The sequence below is a fragment of the Homarus americanus genome, unplaced genomic scaffold (assembly GCF_018991925.1).
Source record: "Homarus americanus isolate GMGI-L3 unplaced genomic scaffold, GMGI_Hamer_2.0 scaffold6317, whole genome shotgun sequence".
Lineage (NCBI taxonomy): Eukaryota > Metazoa > Arthropoda > Malacostraca > Decapoda > Nephropidae > Homarus > Homarus americanus.
This window is the reverse complement of record NW_024730668.1, coordinates 1,827,407-1,844,787: the sequence shown is the minus strand read 5'-3', so window position 1 is coordinate 1,844,787 and position 17,381 is coordinate 1,827,407. Positions and strand designations below refer to the sequence as shown.

General features: G+C 36.7%; 1 protein-coding gene across 3 annotated transcripts in view; it reads left to right on the top strand.

The window, feature by feature from the left end:
* LOC121867175 overlaps nucleotides 1-5,098 on the top strand; it is a 126,312-nt gene extending 121,214 nt beyond the window's left edge. For all 3 annotated transcript variants that reach the window (XM_042366961.1, XM_042366960.1, XM_042366959.1), the window contains one exon: nucleotides 1,968-5,098. In XM_042366961.1, coding sequence (XP_042222895.1) covers nucleotides 1,968-4,227 — 2,260 coding nt within the window. In that variant the 3' untranslated portion in view covers nucleotides 4,228-5,098. The remainder of the gene's footprint in view (nucleotides 1-1,967) is intronic.
* The last annotated feature ends 12,283 nt before the right edge of the window (nucleotides 5,099-17,381 follow it).

The window sequence follows — 17,381 nt, the reverse complement described above, 5'->3', positions numbered from 1 at the left end:
CACCCAACCGGACCCGACCCATTAAACCACACAGAGGTTGAAAAGGATGTGGAAATGTTGTAAAGTCCTCAACTGAGCTCACTAACATGGTCTACCCAAACATTATCCACCACTACAAGGATCACAAGCGGCTGCGTGAACGCGCAATTCTGGCATCAAAGAATGAAACAGTGGCTGAAATCAACATGACTCTACTCAGACAGCTTCCAGGCAGTGAGACCTCATTCAAATCTGTTGATACAGTAATCGACCAGGACCAAGCAGTCCAGTACCATGCAGAATTCCTTAATTCTTTGGAGCCCGCTGGAATGCCTCCTCACCACCTCACTCTCAAGATTGGAACTCCTATAATGCTCTTAAGAAATCTTGAACCTAGGGAAATGATTCCGCTAGTATTATATTAAAGAAGAAATAGCATTGATTGCTAAAGAAGGTGAATAGCAAAATCTACTATTACTTGTTGAATAAACTACCAACACTGCTCTGTGATTTTAAATTTGCTTAACACTTGGGGTCAACTTTAGCAATACAGTACTCAATGTAGTATTACTGTAGTTATTTCATCCATCATATTTGTGTGTTCTTTGAAAAGTACAGTAGATACAGCACAGTATATTGTAACATAATTTTTATTATATTAACCCCACAGAACCCCTCCTAAGTGAGAGCTTGTCCAACTTATGGGGGTTTCTGACTTACAGAAGTCTGACTGGTCTTACTGTATATCTATACTGTATACAGTATGGGAGTGTATGTGTATGTGTGTGTTTGTTCTTTACTAGTTTTCAACAATCATAATCCTTGTAAAACTCTATTGCTTGTAGCTGCAATTTTCAAGATTACCGGGATCTAATTTTCGTCATCTATGGTCGTACTATATTTATTTGCTCTTTCTTTTGTGTCTTGCGTTTTATTTCCCATATTTAATCAGGCAATTTATATTTAAATATTTTCATGTATAGTATCTCGAAAAAGTACTACTGTACTATATCTACCTGGATGGGTCCGATGACTTTTGAAATGCTACATGCAACTCATGATGTCTGGGGAGGGTTGGTATGCATGGCTCTGTAGGACACTGATCCTTACTACATTTGGTAACCAAACATCATAATAATTACACCGAAATAAATACACATTGCATTACTTATGTTAGACTATACAGGGCAGGAACGTGCATATCCCAATATTTATATCATCTGCTACTCCTAATGTTTCAGACAGAGTGTGGACAGATACTTTTTTGAGATACTGTACACTTTACAGTACATATTTTCCTTCTTAGTAATGATAGGCAGTTTATCATTTCCATTAAGATTCTACTGCCATATCTTACATTTTAAATACTGAACTGTTGTACTGTACAGTACAGTACAGTACAGTACAGTACTGTACATACTGTTGTTTAAAAATTTGGAAAAGTGTCACTACATTACTCCCTTCATTTTTCATTGCTATAACTACAGTACCTGTACTTAATATCCTTCAGTACAGTATTCCGATACTTTATTTTAATGTTTCAGTTTTATTCCTGCTAATGTGCTCTCTCACAAACTCAGTTCTATTGTTATGACCAAATGTAGACATGATGTGACCCTCATCTAAAATTTGACAAGTTGTTAAAAGCAATACTGTGAGGGCAAACTATTTGGTAGTGAGAATAGTGAACTCTTGGAACAATCTGCCAGGGTGTTGTGTTGGCACTGAGTGTGAGCTCTTTCAAGACCAGACTTAACCAACACTGGAGCAGGCTCAGATACATTCAGGTGTCGATGCATGCCCAGTACTTGCCAACAATACGTAACAGAGACTTGATCGTTCACCCAAACAGCTAACGAGCCGATCAGTGGCTAAGAGGATAAAAGTCAAAGTATAACAACTTTTGTCATTTTGTAATTCAATTACAGTACAGTATTTAATTAATTAAATAATTAATATTTGTTCATTTTTCTTCCATCTCTGAACAGGTTTGCCAAGTGTGAGAGCATTGGAATGACTAAGTCATGGGTAATGAGTGAAGATGAGCGGCTCCAGTTAATGAAGACTAGACTCACCAAGAGGATGATGTATCAGCAAGGGAGTACCGGTAGTGTGGGAGGCAATGGTAGTGGAAGAAGTGAAAGCGGTGGTGGTGGAGGACGGGGGTCTTCCTCTGGCTCTTATTCTCCCAATGAATGTTCAAAAGAGAGCTCTACTTACCCGAGTAACTCTTCCACCAAAAACTTATCATCTCGGTACCAAAATAGTAGTAGTTCATCTCTGACGTACCATTCGCCAACTCAGCCGGCAGACTTAGGGTCTACTGGTTCATCGCCAAACAGTTCTCCTTCCACCCCTGTATCTGGACCTCTCACGCCAATACAGTACGGACCAATTCCTCCACCTTCAGTACATCAAAATTCTGAAGGTAATCAGCGCCAGCATATCTTAACCAAACAAGAGAGTCCTGTCAGAAATTTGTGCAGGGGAATTAAAAGGGAAAGTGATGAAGAAATCATACCTGTGGATCGTGTTTTCAATCCAGCATCACAGTACTTGGATGCAGGTGAAGTTGAAATATTAACACGTGTGATCAGTAACATTAAATTAGTTGATCAACAGCTGCCATACTGTTCAAAACCTATGGAGGTTATGGCCACATACAAGCGTTTTGCCGAGAGACTCACTCGATTTCTCCGTCAGTTTCCCGAGTTTAACTCTTTGTCTCAACAAACTCAGGGTCTGGCAATTAAGAAGAACATTACAGTTATTGCCCTTGTATTTGCTTCAAGCTTTGTGAATGAAGAAACAGGCAGCTACCACAATGTGCATAGTCCTACACAACCAATGATCACCAACATGAGCATGATCCAGAAATCACAATCTCCTGAGGTATTTAATAAATTCAAAGAAATCCTTGGTTCTCTTCGCCAATTTAATGTGGATTCTAGGATGGCATATCTCCTTGTTCTTATCATTGTCCTGGGTTATGAGGGTCAAGAAGCTAATAGAGAAATCTACCAGAGTATACTGCAGCATTATGTTTTCTGGAAATATGGTGAGGCATCTGGAAAGGCTCTCTTTGATGGGCTTATGCTTTCTCTCCAAGGCCTACGACGTCATTCTGAACTTTTTGAAAGTATGGCGATAAGGCAAAAGCCTTTAACAGCAAACAGTGTGAACCATCATATCCAGCAGATGAATGGAAATGAAGAAGCTCTTGCCATGGATGTAAAAAGTAAGGTGGAAGCTCTAACTGGTGAGCAGATCAGACAGATGCTTAATGGAATGGATATTGAACAGATGAAGCAGATGTTACAAGGGAATGGATTAGAACAAATGAAGCAGATGTTGCAGAGTATGGAATCTGAAAACTCTCAGCATCACCTTACTCAAGAAAATAATTCTTTAATTCACTCCCCTCCACTGCCCTGCCATTCACCACAGAGCATGGTGCAGTCACCTCACAGTATGGTACAATCTCCTCACCCCATGCTACCATCACCACACAACATGTTACAATCACCTCAGAGTATGCTGTCCCCACAAAGTATGATGGAATCACCGCACAGTATGCTTCAGCCCTCATCATCTCCAGGAATGTTGCAGTCCCCAAACTTGAGCCAATCTATTCACACCATGTTAGATATATCTCATAGCATGAGCCATAGTCCAAATTCAACTGTAACTCAAATCATTAATTCAACTAACAACCTACTTAATCATTACCAAGACATGAAACCTCCTGGATCTTTTATGAATTCTCCACAGTCTTTGGATTTGTCTCAGAGTCCTATTGAGATATCCAGCCCATCACCTCATGCAATGAACTTAGCTCCTTCTCCAGCACCATATATCCCCAACCAGGAGAGCTACATATTGGACCACCAACTACCAGAAACTCCCTATCCAGATCATCGCCAGTCCCCTCTAGATGATGGTGGATATCTCAACCCACCTTTATATCCCCAACCACCATACAGTCCAGCTCCTCTAAGTGATCAGTATAACAGTGGTTTTCATGCACTCTTTTCTCCCCTGCCATATAAAGAGGAAAATCAGAGCATTAGCAACAGTAGCACTGGCAGCAGTGGAGTTGGTGTAAGTCTTACTTCAAGCCTAACTTCTCCCATCTCCTCTCTTTTAACGTCTCCTGCACCATCCCATTCATCACTTCAGGAATCAGACAACAGTTTGTCAAACTACCATGAGCCTGAACATGGCAACTCACTGGGAGCTGCTCCTTAACTCTTGGGCATTTAGAGACTTTCTTACTTGACCATCAGATATATATTATATATGTACTCCAAGTGAGTTCCTGCTATAGGTTCCAGCTGTAGAGATCATTACTAGATAATGTTTATTGTTGTAGCTTAGAGCCAATGTGACATTTATCATAGAGTGACCTCATCTCGCATACTGCCCAAATCCTCGCTCTAGAAGTTTCATGTGCAAAATTCTTATTTTTGTTGTTAAAGCAAACTGGATAAGATGCTTAATATTGCTGTAAAACATAGAAGTAGGAATTTGCATATAAAGGTTCTCAAGTGACAATGATTTGTACAATAACCTTCCAACTCCGGCCATAAAACTCAACAACTGAAGTGTATTACAACATTGTGTACAGGTTTTCATGTGCTTGAAAGATTTTAGTTTATTCCCCAACTACCTATACTTGTCTTCTACCTCACTCAACAGGTATCATGAATACAACAAAAAGTGTTAATATTCTGATGATTTCTTGTTATCCATGTAGCTATTTTCCAGTCAATACAGTAAACATGCTGAGCTTACCACTGCTGGGATATTTAGAATAGTAAAATTTCAGCTCAGCCCCACATACATACTAATAAGTTGACACATACATACTTCTATAATATATAATGCTGACGAGGATGGACCATAGTAAGTTGAAAAATTTGCCACAATATGATTCATCTCTCTAAGGGGATTATATAAATTTCTGTGAATAAAGTTCTTTCATCTCAACAACTCTCCATGCAAATAACTTGCTTGAAACTTCTTTATAGTAAAACTCAGGTAATTGGGGCCATGTGAAATGAGCATTAACCTAGTGGAATGTTGGTGGCCATGCAAGTGAAGTATATTACTGAAAGCCACAGAGTATATATATATATATATATATATATATATATATATATATATATATATATATATATATATATATATATATATATATATATATATATATATATATATATATATATATATATATATATATATATATATATATATATATATATATATATATATATACGAGTGTGTGAGACAGATTTTTATGACATTAATACAATAATGGATTCATTGTCACAAATAAGAGACTGGTTGATAGGATTAGATTCTGGATTAGTGCTTGGGCCTCTCCATGATAAGATTTATCTATCCATGTCATTACTGGACCTGCATAAGCTCAAATGCTTTTGGAATGTTAACAATGAAACCATAATTATGGTTAATAATTTTTGTCCCTGTCATCATAAGGATTTCAAAAAGCAATTTACTTGAACTGCTTAATGTAAACTACACAATCATTAGGTCAGGATTATTCTAGCATTTGTCACTGCCATATCATGACATTAGTTGTTGAACACACACACTATATATATATATATATATATATATATATATATATATATATATATATATATATATATATATATATATATATATATATATATATATATATATATATATATATATATATATATATATACACACATACAAGCAGACTCAAGTGTGAAGATTTCTTTTAAAATGGTAATTTTGTAATATATTGATGGACAAATTGATAACTGGGCAGCACCTTGCAAGTAAATCAGCATCTTTAGCTGCTGGCATACCACTTGGAGTTCAGGTGCACCTGTGTGGATTTTTACTACTTGCTTCATCACTTTTATCATTATGTGTTATGGGACCTTTTTGTAAAGATTAAAAGAAATATATATACTGTATAGTGTTTACTGGATGATTAGTCCAATAGAATATATTTATAAAACGAATTTTCATTTGTGTGCATTTTCCTGAGGTCCAATGAAATCCATGGTTGTCTTGTCAAAGGCTCATTTAGTGTAAAGATTTTTCAACAAGTACAGCATATGTATGAGAACGCCCCTCCTAAATATAATTCATATTAATTGCTGTAATACACACTTGGGTACCCAGACAATGTTATCCTCAAATTTTCCTAAAAATTCATATAAAATCATCATGTGGCCAGGCTTTCAACTTTCAATGACTAATCCAGTTAGTCAATTAGGATTTGTTTTACTTCAACTGTTTTATTTTTTTGGACAAGGTTATATTGGAAGTCCATGATTCTGAATGTCTATTTGGAGTATCTATGTTTTAACAGTTTCTAAAAATATGAATAGACATTCAGAATGACATTCCAAATATATTTCCTTATTTTAACAAAATTATGAAATTCTTTGGCCCAAAGCCTCAATCGCTTTTTGTCTTTGGAAAGGTTCAGTAGTTCAGCAGTGCCACACACAAAAGTTTGTGGGATAGTGTAATTTACGGTCTAACTATGTCACTGCAGTTTACAAACGTACATGATGCCAAGATACCAATATTTTGAGTCTGCCAAATACAGTAACAGACTCCAGATACAGCACAAGAGTCACTTCATAGACCCATATTCCAGTGCATGATGTGAGGCTCACAGACTGCATTCAAAGTCTCTCATCAGTTCTGATCCTTGGTCACTATTAATTAAAAGTAAAACTTGTTCTTTTTACATACTGTACTTAATTGAATTTAGTTTAGCCATCCATGCAGTATATTGTCAGCCTTATGCCTAAGGCAGGTCAAGTTTGGCTAAGAAAAATTTATTCAGTATGTAGAAAGTAGAAGCTCCATTTTTCAGTAATTGTTATCAATAATTCGACATCAGGTCTGATAATGGACTTTCCAAATGTATGTAATATTGAATGCATTTAGGTGACTTGTATTCCTGTAGATTGACTTATATGAGCAGAGAGAAAGGTAGCCTCTATGTATACAATACCAGCACAGTTGTGTGATTATTGAGTCCTGCACCATTCTTGAGGGATTGGAGCACAGAGCCAGAATTGTGTACATGGTGGCAAGGCCTTGGGCAGATGCGAACAGTACCATGTGACAGGCTTGTTGTTCATGTACAGTGTCTTGTGTTGAATGCAACATTCTGAATAGATAACCCCTGCATGTGAATGGTTAGGAAAGTAGTCCATCAGTCTGAAAAGTATCAAACAAACTAGAAATGGTTATGAATTTGTATTGTCTGATGTAATGACAAAGGCACGATGATTCCCAGTAAAACATTGTGGATTGCTTGCATTGGCAAGACTAAAGCATAATAATGTGTATTATTATTACATTGGCTTGTATTTTGTTGGACTACTATATATATATAAATATATATACATATATCTATTTTTTGCTGCGTGCATTTGTTGTATATACAGTATGAACCACAGGTGGTAGGCTTCCATGGCATCTTAATGGAGATTTCCAAAATATTTATATTACACTTGCACAACTGAGAAATTTTTTGGTGATAGATCAAACTTGTATGAGTAGGAGAGCATTTTGATCTCTGAGAGAGTGTAATGATATGATAACTCACCAGTTGATTATGAAAAATTAAAGAATCACGAGTCAAAATCTTTTTATGTTTAAAGCCATGCAAACTTACCAATGTGTAGCAGATCTTGTGATTAGAGTAGTTCACCAACTTCAAGGATCATTTGTATGGCCCACAGTGCAAGTGACGCCATTGGAATATGAGCCTCATGGAAAAAGATATATATGTTATATATTTTCAGAATTGGTGAATTAACCTATATCATTGAGGTGTCTTGTTCCCTCCTTGTTATTGTTCTACAGAATGTGCTCAATTAGGCTAACTGCTGTTGTCACACTGCCCTCGCGTAGTCACGTCCGATGACTTCCCTGATGACGTGGATGCCGGGGGAAGAATATGGTAACCCAAATTCTTCATAAGGTCAAACCGAAGGTCTCATTATTTCTCGCATGACTCGCAACAAACTTCCTGCAATTATGAATCATATGCAATGCTTTGATAAAGCTGATTTTGTCTTGTGAAGCAGGACACTAAACTTTTAAGTCGTGTGTGCAGCTTACATGGTCTGATCATTTCGTGGTTGGAAATTGAATGTTATAGTGAACCATCCCCTCAGCCGGCTTTTGTAATACGTGGTCGCTCTGAGGTTATGATCAGGGATGTAAGAGGCTGTTAATTGTTAGGATTCGATTGCAGATTATCAAGGATGTTTCTTATGATGTTTTTTTTCTGAAATACAGCCATATTTATGAAAAATATGGCTCTAAATAAATTCACTTCTTGCCTGAATGTTAAGTTGTAATAAATAAAAGCAACAGCGAAGGCTACTAAATGAAGAATAAGATTGTAATTAGGATAACAGGACTTATGTTGAACTTGTGATTGTAACTAAGTACAGTATCGCTTAAGACAGGATGCATTCGTGTGGTCTCACCTTCAGACTAAGCAGCTAGATCCAGTTTTGTGATCTTGCTAGTTTGTGTGGCCACTGTGATTGTTGGGTAAGTTTAACCAAGTATTGTTATTAGCTGAGTAAGTCTGAATGAGCACTGTAATTCACCAGGCAAATTTGAACAAGCGTAAATCTCACCATATTATGTAGGTGTGCCGAGTAATCTCTCAATTGGACCTTTAAACGTGAGGAAAGCTAAGTTGCAATACTGTTGTCTTCCTCCACCCCAAAGCAACAATGAGCCGTGTCCAAGGTTTTGAAATGGCGCTGAAGGCTGACAAGAAACACCTCGAACATTTTCCGGTTATCTGTATGATGATAGGAATATATCACATGACAACCATTGAAAATATCCAAAGACCTTAAGAAGCACTTGCATTATATTTCATTGCGAACACATGATAGTTACACAAGTTTACAAATAAGAAAATCTTGAAGATACATTCATACCAATACCTAGGCTCCTATTTAGGAAGTCCAGTGTTATCTGTTAAAACATTCATGTACACCAGCTAACTGGCATAACTGTAAAATAATTAAGTGGTCATTTCATACTTTTTCAGTACTTTTTATTAACTCTGTGGACAGTAGATGATGAAATAAGTAGTTGTCCTCAAATTGTGTAAGAGAAAATGTAGAGTGATATTATGAGCTTTATTTTGATTGACTGATGGATTATGAATGTGGAAATGGTGAAGATCTCTGAAATATGACCCTGGGTATTGATTATATCACATGTGGATCTGGTTTTGAATGGATATTACAGAAGTAGATTTTTTAAATATATAATACCTCATAATCTAAGGATTGCTGTAAGAAAATTACTTAGGGCAAAGAGTACTTTATTTTCTCCTATTTCAAAGGAAGTTGATTGCCTCTAATCCTCACAATACAGGGATAGATATTTATTCTTCTCCTTTTACTGAACAATTCCTTCTCCCAGCTCTAGACAATGATATATCTGTATAAGCTTTAGCAGCAGCTAAACCCAGATTCTCAACAGCCTTCATGAAAATTTTTAAAACTATGGGCACTTTCAATGTTTCTCTGCACATGTTTAATAGGTGACTATTCTATGTACATTTGATTGTTAACATAATAATAAATAATTATTATAACTGGTACATAATCACCAATTTAGACTTCAGTGAAGGTAAAAATGAGCAGTTCTTGCTGAATGTTAAAAGGAGAGTTATTGGAGACTGAAGACTGATAGTTGATGATTATTATATAAATGGTATACGTAGTCTTCTTTCATGTATATGACCATTAACCATTGGAGTATTATCATAACTAGCAGAATGTTTATATATATATACCCGGTATATATATATATATATATATATATATATATATATATATATATATATATATATATATATATATATATATATATATATATATATATATATATATATATATATATATATATATATATATATATATATATATATATATATATATATACAGTATATATATATACTGTATATATATATATATATCCACTTGAAACAAGAGGCTAATTAGTAATGCAAAACTGTGCTTGAGAACACTTGGTCAGACAAAATGAGAGAAGACTGCAGCACTTCCTGTGTCCTGTTAAGAACCAAGGAGAAGCAGCACATTGTATGATGGAGTTAGAATTTTTCAGGTTCATACATGGCCAGGTATATGCTTCCTGGTATTAACATGATGCTCATAAGATGCTCACATGTATGTTTGTGTGTTACAATAGGAGCTACATATGTACAGGGCAACTATTCTTAGTATTCTACCTTATCATTACACATATTGTATAACCAGTGTCTGTTTAATGTGTTTGGAATCATGAGTAAGACAATAGACCCGATTAGTAGCGGTGATGTAGGAACATGAACAGTTTTTGATGTAACAAGTCATTCTGAGCCTTGGATGTACAGTACTATTAAAAGATCCAGTTTTTATGAAGTCAATTAGCTGGAAATAAAAGGAAATATGATATTATGAAATTCGACATGCAAGTGCTTGTTCCACTGCAAAATAAAGTTTATTACAGTGCACATCAGCACAAATTTCTCTTCTCCAGTTTGTATGGAGAACTGCGATCTTGAAAGTGCTCAGACTTCAGACTTCCTCACCAGAGTGTTTTTGTGCTGTGCGGGGCCCAGTTTATAAAATTACTTGCTATGTGATAGCCAAGTAGCTGGTCTTCACCTTTGCTCCCCCAAGTAAAATATAGTCAGTATGTACCCCAAGATAAAAACCAACAAATTGACAACTTCAGAAAATTAACTATCATGACCCTTGTAACTGCTTTGTTGTTTGAGGTTCTTGCTGAATATTGGATATTGGGCAGAGCTGGTGCACGTGACAGAGCTTTCTGAGGTTCTCCCACAGGAAGTGAAGAATGGCATCGGCAGGTGTGATTGGCTGTGATATGACCCAGATATAGAAATTGTAAAGCTAATTTTTATTATTATTTGTGTTTCATGGTGACATGTAACACTTTAAGCATAGTTTAACCTCTTTATCACAAAAGAAACAAAATTACTCATCTTGAAAAGATGTAAAACTTGAATTGTAAGATGTGAATTGAGCATAAAATGCATATAATTACATCCCAATGATTGAGGGGTTAACGATATTTTATTCTCCTGTTGTATTTTTCATGCATCGTCTTAGCACTGCATTTACTTGATGCGTGTACAATAACAACTTCCCTTTAAAAAAGTGTCGGTGATCTGGGATGTGTTTAGAATTTGACTCAGTTATGTTGTAGAGCTTATACTTCAGTTACTGTTATTTGGTATTAATTTATCATAAATGTAAGATATTTGCTTATATAAATATTTGAAGCAAACCAGGTACAGTACTATATTTGCAAATCAGAAGCCTACAAAACTGCTCTGAGCAGCATTTTCAGCTCTTAACAAAATTTGCTTTTGAAATGTGTTTCAAATGTTGTTGCTTAAGTATATGATGGCACTTTCTGTTCTTCTGGTACAAATCACATTAATGGTCTTGTGCAATAATCAAAATGTGTTTATTGTACTTTCTCCCATTCTCCAATCAGTCCTGGAATCATGAAAACTGGGTCCAGTGCATTCAGCACCGTCTTGGAAATGGAACTTCACCTGCGTTGTGAGCACCCCTATCTGTATCACGAAGTTTTCAGATCCCATGTGCATCTCTTTTGTGCTGTAATTTTTTAATGCATCTACAGTATAGCAGTTTTCACCAATATTTATTATTTCAGTGAAATCTTGAGGTACAAAGAATTGCAGGTAAATTTCAATGAATATACATCATTAGTGTTGTACAGCTTATAATTTACTATGGCCTAACACTAGGTGTCCCCTAACTTATCCCCACTGTTGTTGATGTAGGCAATGTCCACCAATGTTTGATGTAAAGATTTTGAATATCATAACTAAACTAGATCTAAAATTTTACAATCTTGCGCCCAGAATTTTAGTAAGATTGAACGTTTTTATCTAGGGTAGTTACGACATTTAATTATTTTTTACACAAAACCGATGAAACATTCCCATCCAATGACAAAATAGTTAAAGGCAGGTTTCACACATTATTTATAATGAGTTCTGGGAAAGGGTGGAGCACAAAGAGCAATCTAGAGAAATATGCCTCAGACTATAAGACCTACTTAAGAATACCTGAGCATAGAACATACCTCGTTGACCCATCACTTAACCTTGCTCAAAGTGCATATGTACCAATGCCCTAATTATCCAGCAATTGGCTAACTTGGATTATCCAGGAGACCACATTTTGATATTGTTTTATGCATACTTTATTGTTTGTAGCAATTACCATGAATTACACATAAAGAGTGCATGGATATCAAAATAGGCTTCCTTAATAACTCGACATTTATTATCAGTTACTGGATAATTGTGCCACTGGAATTGGTAATAAATTCTACCCGGTGCTTCCTGGCATATAGCCAGATAAACATAAAAAAAATTCTTACTAGAAATCCATAAATTCTTCTATTTAAACATTTTTTAAAAAATAAGTTGACATTATGAACCCTGGATAAACTTAGGGAGAATACTTAATCTCGCATCAACGTGGTTTGTGAACACAACCCAAAATAGTTGTCTTAGATATGGCCTTTTTCTTGAGTGGATTCAATTCATCATGTCTGCTCATTATCTTTCTTGGCCCATGGACTAATACTTGCTGATTCTTTTGCTCAATTCTACAGTTATTTGTGACAGGTTTAGCTGTGTTTTGATTTTCATGAACACATACAACTGAGCAACTCTTAAGGGTAACAAACACATTGAAATGGCAAATCCCTTTTTATATATATATATATATATATATATATATATATATATATATATATATATATATATATATATATATATATATATATATATATATATATATATATATATATATATATATATATATATATATATATATATATATATATACAGTATATATATATATATATACAGTATATATATATATATATATATATATATATATATACACACACACACATATATATAATCCTTTAATAAAAGTGAAAAAATCATATAGGAGCCAGTTTGCATCTAAGATATGGTGGTGTAAAAATTTATTAGATATTTAAAGATAAAGATGAATTTAGGATTTTTTCTATTAATGCAGACTGTGTCTAATTTTCTGTCATACTGAAAGTCATGATTGATCTCATACACAGATACATGCAAGGTAAACTCTCATAGTAGTGGAAATTCTAATATTGGGAACTTAAATGGTAAAGTACCAGAAGTGGATTGGCTTTAGGAGAGTAAAGTAACTGTGAACGATGAATACTTCAAGAATAATTTGTGATTAGAAAGGAATCTATTGCAATGAAGTTCTTGAGGTTAGTATGCAGTTAAATTATTCTTTGAAGTCGTGTAACTCTGTAGTACAGGTAGTTCATTTCAATACTCATAACTGCTGAACCTGTCATGCTTCTATAACCTTATGCTATATGTGAAAAAGAGCGACATTGTAGAGTTTGATGTACCTGAGTCATGTTTGAGTATGTTTTCTCCAGTTTGTACAATGCCAAAATATGGTACAGAAGTTGCTTTTATGAGACTTGAGTCTGTATCAACAAATCAAATTGGATGATACACAAGCTAAGAGTAAATGCTTGGATCTATTCCAAAGTAAATGAATAGGAAGCCAATCTCAAACCTGTCTCAGGCAAGTCAATGTCTTGAATATAGCCCAAAGGATCCTGGGATGTATTTCTGGATTTTTATTAAGGTGTTACATAAGATTGGTATCTGTTATTATGTTTAAGGTCAACTCACTGTATCTGTGAGCCGTATGTTTCTCACTTGATACATATTCTAAAACCAAATTGAACGATCTGGAGGAAAGAATTAATATACATACAGTAGTATGAACAGTATGTTGTTAAGTTACCAAACATTTTAATAGATACGGTACTATGAGCATTCTTGATAGTCTTTAAAAACACGGCATCAGTTTTCCAACTTGGTCTCATTTTAGATGGACAGATTGTGTTCACAAAAAGTAGAGTTTCTTAACTGTCTCTTTGGTATAACTAGAAATTGGCTATTGTAATTTTTTATACATATATCTGTATACTGTATAAGACTGCCTGTTCAGGTAAAAGTTTGAACTTTCTATGCTGTATGAATCAAGTCATTGATAATTTTCACATCTATTAGGGGTTTAGAAACATGTCTGCCCTAATGTCATAGTGGAAGCTCTTGAAATTTATTTATTATGTGTTGACTGTATATAATGATTATTTTATGTAAATTTTATCTGGAAAGTCTCAATATTATATTTATTAAGATGGCTGAATAAGTATACTCCTAGAGTGCAAAACATTATCAGAACTACAGTGATAATGTCTCAATTTTTAATAAAATGTTTTAAAGTCTTTATACTTTTTCCTTGGCCTGTAATAACCCGAGTATATACACCAGTATTGTTTTGAATTGTGTATGGACTCAATAGAAAATAGAATACAGGTATCATTAAACAAGACTTCCGAAGCCATGATGGAGTGAAACATTACCAGCCCCGCGATCAGAATGTATGCCTGTCATTTCCAAGTTTAAGTATCCTTGTTAATTTGGGTATGTATATTTTAAGCAATCTAATCTTGGCTTGATATTGTTTCTGGTGCAACTCTTCAGGAACAATTGATCCTGAGAGGTACAGGTAGTCACTGTACTACTCCAATTCTTTAATTTGTGATAGTTTTGTTGGCCACGGTTAAATTTGGAATAGTAGTCACTTGCCTTATCACTACAGTACAGTACTGCTCTTATGCTTACTATACTGTCTAGAGTCACTTACCCTGTGTGAGTCCTGTGATTTAATGGAACTTGCTGTTAAGTGTTTAATTACCCCCAGTAAATGTTCCCTAATCTGTTTCAAGGTAGGGTAATCATTATTCACCTTTTGTTGTATTTTCTAAAGAATATGACTAGGCAATTTCTCTGTCACAATGGTTACTAGCACCCAGTCTGATTCTATTATGCTACAATTAAATTTAACTAATATTCTTAAGCAAGACTAATAATTCTGCTTTAAAACTCATTAGTTCTTCAGTCTTACAGTATATTGAGGATTTTTTTAGACCCAAGAGTTTCTTAGTAATTTCTCTATTTGCTCATTCAGGTATTTCATGTTTCTTGCAACAATTTCATTCCTTCGTCATAATTAACATCACTAGTTACAATACCCTAGAGGTTGTCCTTTCAGTACACCTCTAAGATAATTAAATTTAGTTATTATGGGATGTTGAGCTGCATGACATCTTTGGTGGTGGGGTCGGGCACCACTGCACTCAGCTGGACTCCAACTGAAAATGTTCTCAAGTTTAATTAAGCCAAAGAAAACCCTGCCGTGTTTTCTTTGAGACTCTACATGGCGCAGTGACAGTCAAAGAACTTGCGGAAGCCAAGGTAAGCTGGCACGACTCCAAAGAGGCCCATCAGGAAGACTGCCGAAAAGTCCTTCAAGTCATTGGCAAGCTTTGTCCAATGCCACTCGTGTCAGGACATGGCTACACCAGAGAAATGCAGGGAGTAGATGAACTCGGTGACCTTCCGTTCTTCGATAAAGTTATGGAAAGCTGTCTGGCTCTAGGTGGATAGTCGGATGGGGTTGAAATTCAATACATCTGTCTTCACTGAACTCTGAGTTACAGTATGCCCTGGACGCCAGGTACACCTTCAGTCAATGGCGAACCCTCAAGATAAGTGAGGCTCTGGATGCAGTGGGCAAGCTGGGACTACGATCGACCAACCAGACAGTTATGTAGAGTGTGTGTTTTAGGGAAGTGCAGACCCCAGGTGAGACAATGAAGGCTTACATTCAGTGCTCACAGCAGGTGATGGATTGAAAATTTGAGTGCCCAGCATATAATGGTAACCTTTCTGAATACTGTACATGATTGCTAGAAAATTCATGGAGGGCCTGCACGAATATGCACTGAAAAAGGAACTGTTTCAGGACTATAGTGCATATACAGACGTGGACTGCCTGCATCAGAAGTGTCTTTTGTACGAGGCGGCATCCAGGGATGCCGGTGCTTCCATGTGGTCAGCTCCCAGCGGCGTCGCCAGGGGAGTTGCGTGTGGGCCACAGGAACAACTGGTGTTACACGCCCTCCCACACCGCTGAAGAATGCCTGCCTCCGTCCACTACCGCTCATCCCTGTGGTATGGTAAACCCCATGACCCAAGAGAGGCGTGCCAGGCCAAAAACTTCTCCTGTCATCACCATTTAAAGATTAGAAACCTGAAGAAGTACTACAGGTGTCTGGAGCAGCCTCTGTGGCAGGAGTGCAGGAGCCCCCACATCCCTCTCTATTGGTGTTGGTAACCACTGCAGGTTCTCCGAGAAGCTGCCCAGGTGTGTGTTGCGGGCCCTGCCCTTCTCCGACCTCTCGACCTGCCCACCGTGTGCCTGAACAAGAACCATACCCCCGTCTAAGACTCCACACATCCGGTTAACACACCACACACCCCTGTAACACCCCACACACCCCTGTAACACACCACACACCCCTGTAACACACCACACACCCCTGTAACACCCCACACACCCCTGTAACACCACCACACACCACTCACCTCTCTAACACACTACAGACCCCTCTAACACCCCACACACCCTTATACACACTACACACCCCTGTAACACCCCTCTAACACTCCACACACCCCTCTAAAACATCACACACCCCTCTAGCGTACCACAAATCCTTCTAACACACCAAACACCTCTCTAACACTCCACACCCCCTTCTAACACTCCACACATACACACACGCATATAATACACCACACACCCATCAAATATTACTATTTGCTGTCACTCGGAATCGAGTATGACGATCATCTAGCTATGATACAATGATATGAGTTATTAAAGGATGTCACCTTCGTTGGTGAGCTCTGAGGTGACTAGAGAGGCCGATACGGGACCGACAGGGTCGTCCACAGATGTTGCAGGTGTGGAGGGCTACATCTAGTGCAAGAGGGGCGACGGCAGGTTCTTTCCGGCGTTGGCGCTTGTCTGCCTCGGTATGCAGTCAGGCTAATTCGAAAGTATTAACACTTTCTTGTGTGGTGCTACTCCAAGCGTTAGGGTGTGGAGTAGTCGTCTCCCAGGTGAGGAGGTCCATTTTCAGGTTTATCTTAAGACTATCCATATAACTTTTCAGTTGCCTACCAGCGTTACGTTGACTATTCGTTAAGTGACTGTAAAGTAGCGGCTTTAGCAGTCTACTGTCGTCCATGCGGGTAACATGGCCAGTGCAGTGTAGTTGTTCATGGATAATGGTAGCCCCGATGCTCATGTACATACATACATACATACACACAT